Here is a 3,211-nt window from a genome sequence, read left to right on the forward strand (position 1 = left end):
CAAACAGGTAACATCGGCCCTGTCTAAGCCGGATCGGGCAATCAGATCACCCTCGGGGGCAGGCGGTGAGAGGCGGCAGATGGACCGTGCAATAGCGGCCGTTTCCGGCGCCCCACTAACCGTCTCATCGTATACTATTTTATATTTTTATTAAAAAAGGGGCCGAGTTACAGCCTGAGGGGCTGAGAGGGTACTATAGGCCTAGAGGCATCCGCATAGTCAGTCGTATTAATTAATTAATTAATTCATTAATTATCTTAAGGTGTATATACTTTATTCTGAGAGTCGAGACTTGGATTTTATTAGTAGAATCCTTTGCTCTCTAATAGTAATAGGTAGGATTATATTGTTATCGTCTAGTCTAGCTTATAGAAGGATCACCTATCCAGTAGATATAGATGATACAGAGAATAGCAGTATTTCACTCCAGAGAGAAATATCAACAGAAAAGAAAGAATAGATATTTTTCGACACGTACAGAGCACTAATCTCGCCTGGACGACTTCCAGGTCCAGTCAACACTTGAACTTCAGTAATGGTTGCGAATACTCCATGCATGCTTTGAAGATCTATATTGAAACGTGTATTTATTGACTGGATGCATGAGAACCATGCTCAAAATGCTGGAAACTAACTCACTGGTCAGCTGTGAAGGATGCCACTGCACGTCGAGAAGGAAAAAGAAATCGATATTAAATAAAATGGAAGTATGTGATTATAGCTTCTAAATACTATAATAATAGCTTATATTATATACTAACTTTATAGTAGGTGTAACTTTATGATAGAGACTAAAAGTATTTTTCTTTCTTAAAAAAAGGTAGATATATACGTAAAAAAAAAGCAACAGTGATGAATTTTGCTTGAAAGCGCGGTCCCATGATCTTCGATCCAACTTACACTAGATTATATTTTTATAGTATTCCATTACTTCTAGATTTGATTGAGAAGATCTTGCTTATTGTAGCGATGATGTGGATCTCAGATCGGCTGGTGTGAGGCATCTATCTAGATACGTGCAGGGGTACTCCATTCCTCTATTAGCACATGCAAGATGATGTTGGATTGGTTGGATGCTTGCTTCGACTGATTGGCAGTAATCTGACAACTGATTAATATTATCCAGTCTGTTCTTGAATAGTCCGTCAGGAATTCTTTTTGCTATTGTATTGATGCCTGAATATGATGGCGCGTATCAGGTGACCGTAATCGACCACCACAGAGAAAAGAGATACTCCCTCGACAACTCCCTCAACACACAATCAACCTCGTCAAACTCAGATCTCAACAGGATCAGACTGGATCACTCGATCAGACAACTTAGAGATCCAACATCTTGCACCATTCTTACATAACTGCCACTCCCTTCCATCCGAACGGTGGTTGGCGCAGATGTTTTAGCCGACTCCGCCATCTTCCCACGGGGAAAAATTCCCGGCAGTAAGGAGAATATTCTCCCGCCATTTATCCGCCAACGCGGTTAGGACTGTCGCAGCGGACGACTGTACTGCACTGAGTACTACTTGATGATTAATGCGTTTACTGCTGCAGGATCGAGCTGACAGCTGTTAGTAGTCGAGACGTTGCATCCAGCATCTCTCACGCCAGCCAGGTCCATGCGATACTCCGCACGGACACCAGTCACTGCCAGCACGAGCAGACGGCGAAGATTCTACCAGCTTCAGCTGCCATCGAACAGACCACAGCAGCACATTGATAATTACATCAGCTGTCACCTGCCGGTCATCCGGTGGCAGATGGCAGTGGCACTGAAAGCTGGGTAAATGCTCACACGTCCAGTCAGTGTTGTTGGTGGCTTGAGCGACAGTGGAGAGCAACGACGAGCGGAGCAGGCATTGGCCTGCTCTCGCCATGCAGGTTCCACACGAGCAGTTCCACATGGCATGGCATGCAACACGTGGGATGGCAGTAAGCCGGGATCGCGAGTACGAGTACGGACGACTACGCAGTCCAGAAGCGATCGTCAGGAGCAGCGCAGAACGAGATCGAGATGTGACCAACACTGTCTGGCTGCAGGCTGGCTGCAGATGTCTACGAGTGTCCTGGTCGATGGCTGCTGACCTGCCCGTCGGGGATTAGGCTGGTGCTGGAGCCGGCTGCGCTCCCGAGGCCGGCAAATAAGCACGGCCGCCGCCCGGGGTAGCCGGCCTCATCCCCGTGGAGATGAAGAACTGGAGTCGGCTGGAGACTGGAGGCGACATGGCATCCCCGGCTGCGGGCGTCGCCAATGAGATGCCGTCCGCCATTTTATCCGGCTCGCGAGCATTCAGCCTGAATGCGCCGCCGATGCAGCTGGCCAAAACGGTCGGTCCGAAAACAATATAAACGAACGCCCGGTCGGAGATGCACGCCCTGCTCGCTCGTTCGTCTGCTCCTCAACTGCTCCCTGGCTCTCCGACAGCGACAGCTTGCCTGCGGCCATGGCTCCTGTGTACTCGCAGACCGAAGATGCGGCCCTGAAGCGCCGGCTGGCGCTCGCCCGGTCGACGGGGCCGCTGGCGTTTTTCCAGAACCTGCGCGTCGTCGGTATCGCGACGTTTGCGTGCTTGGGCGGTTTGCTCTACGGTTACAACCAGGGTGTTTTTAGCGGTGAGTGGCATTCGCGTAATGGGATGGTAGAGAATCGACGGGCTGACCGGTGCAGGCATCTTGACCATGACCTCCTTCGGAAAGCACATGGGCGAATACGTCGCCGACTCGACCAAGAAGGGTTGGCTCACTGCGATCCTTGAACTGGGTGCCTGGTTCGGAACACTGTACTCGGGTTTCCTCGCCGAGGTGCTCAGCCGCAAGTACTCCATCCTGGTCAGCACGGCCATCTTCATCCTGGGTGTCGTCATCCAGTGCACCGCTGTCAGCGCCTCCGGACCCAAGTCCATCCTTGCGGGTCGGTTCATCACCGGCATGGGCGTGGGCTCTCTCTCGTAAGTGCTGCAGTGATGTTTTTTTTTGGAACGTGATGTCTTGGGAACGTTGCTAACTGGAGCAGGATGATTGTTCCGATGTGTAAGTCGTCAGAGTGCTAAAAACGACAGTCGACAGCAGCTGATCGATTCGCAGACAACGCCGAGTGTGCTCCTCCTGAAATCCGTGGCATGCTGGTCGGTATCCAACAGTTCTCGATCGAGTTCGGTATCATGGTCTCGTTCTGGATCGACTACGGAACCAACTACATCGGCGGCACCGGCGA

General features: G+C 50.5%; 7 protein-coding genes across 7 annotated transcripts; 4 read left to right on the top strand and 3 right to left on the bottom strand.

Moving 5' to 3' along the window:
- Positions 1 to 1,784: 1,784 nt before the first annotated feature.
- T310_8456 (uncharacterized protein) lies at positions 1,785 to 2,081 on the top strand (the record flags this gene model as incomplete). The annotated part of the gene is made up of 1 exon (XM_013468756.1): positions 1,785 to 2,081. The coding sequence occupies one exon, from the start codon at positions 1,785 to 1,787 to the stop codon at positions 2,079 to 2,081; it is 297 nt and encodes a 98-aa protein (XP_013324210.1).
- T310_8457 (uncharacterized protein) lies at positions 1,822 to 2,100 on the top strand (the record flags this gene model as incomplete). Its single annotated transcript, XM_013468757.1, has 1 exon — positions 1,822 to 2,100. A coding segment is annotated over one exon (279 nt), but the record flags the coding sequence as incomplete, so codon positions are not given.
- Positions 2,097 to 2,396, bottom strand: T310_8458 (uncharacterized protein; the record flags this gene model as incomplete). Its single annotated transcript, XM_013468758.1, has 1 exon — positions 2,097 to 2,396. A coding segment is annotated over one exon (300 nt), but the record flags the coding sequence as incomplete, so codon positions are not given.
- T310_8459 (uncharacterized protein) lies at positions 2,269 to 2,604 on the bottom strand (the record flags this gene model as incomplete). Its single annotated transcript, XM_013468759.1, has 1 exon — positions 2,269 to 2,604. A coding segment is annotated over one exon (336 nt), but the record flags the coding sequence as incomplete, so codon positions are not given.
- On the top strand, positions 2,297 to 2,608 carry T310_8461 (uncharacterized protein; the record flags this gene model as incomplete). The annotated part of the gene is made up of 1 exon (XM_013468760.1): positions 2,297 to 2,608. The coding sequence occupies one exon, from the start codon at positions 2,297 to 2,299 to the stop codon at positions 2,606 to 2,608; it is 312 nt and encodes a 103-aa protein (XP_013324214.1).
- T310_8462 (uncharacterized protein) lies at positions 2,397 to 3,035 on the bottom strand (the record flags this gene model as incomplete). Its single annotated transcript, XM_013468761.1, has 1 exon — positions 2,397 to 3,035. A coding segment is annotated over one exon (639 nt), but the record flags the coding sequence as incomplete, so codon positions are not given.
- T310_8463 (MFS sugar transporter) lies at positions 2,442 to 3,211 on the top strand (the record flags this gene model as incomplete). Its single annotated transcript, XM_013468762.1, has 4 exons — positions 2,442 to 2,610; positions 2,666 to 2,945; positions 3,011 to 3,027; positions 3,082 to 3,211. Coding segments are annotated over 4 exons (596 nt in total), but the record flags the coding sequence as incomplete, so codon positions are not given.

The sequence above is a fragment of the Rasamsonia emersonii genome (genome assembly GCF_000968595.1).
Source record: "Rasamsonia emersonii CBS 393.64 chromosome Unknown ctg1118621760756, whole genome shotgun sequence".
NCBI lineage: Eukaryota > Fungi > Ascomycota > Eurotiomycetes > Eurotiales > Trichocomaceae > Rasamsonia > Rasamsonia emersonii.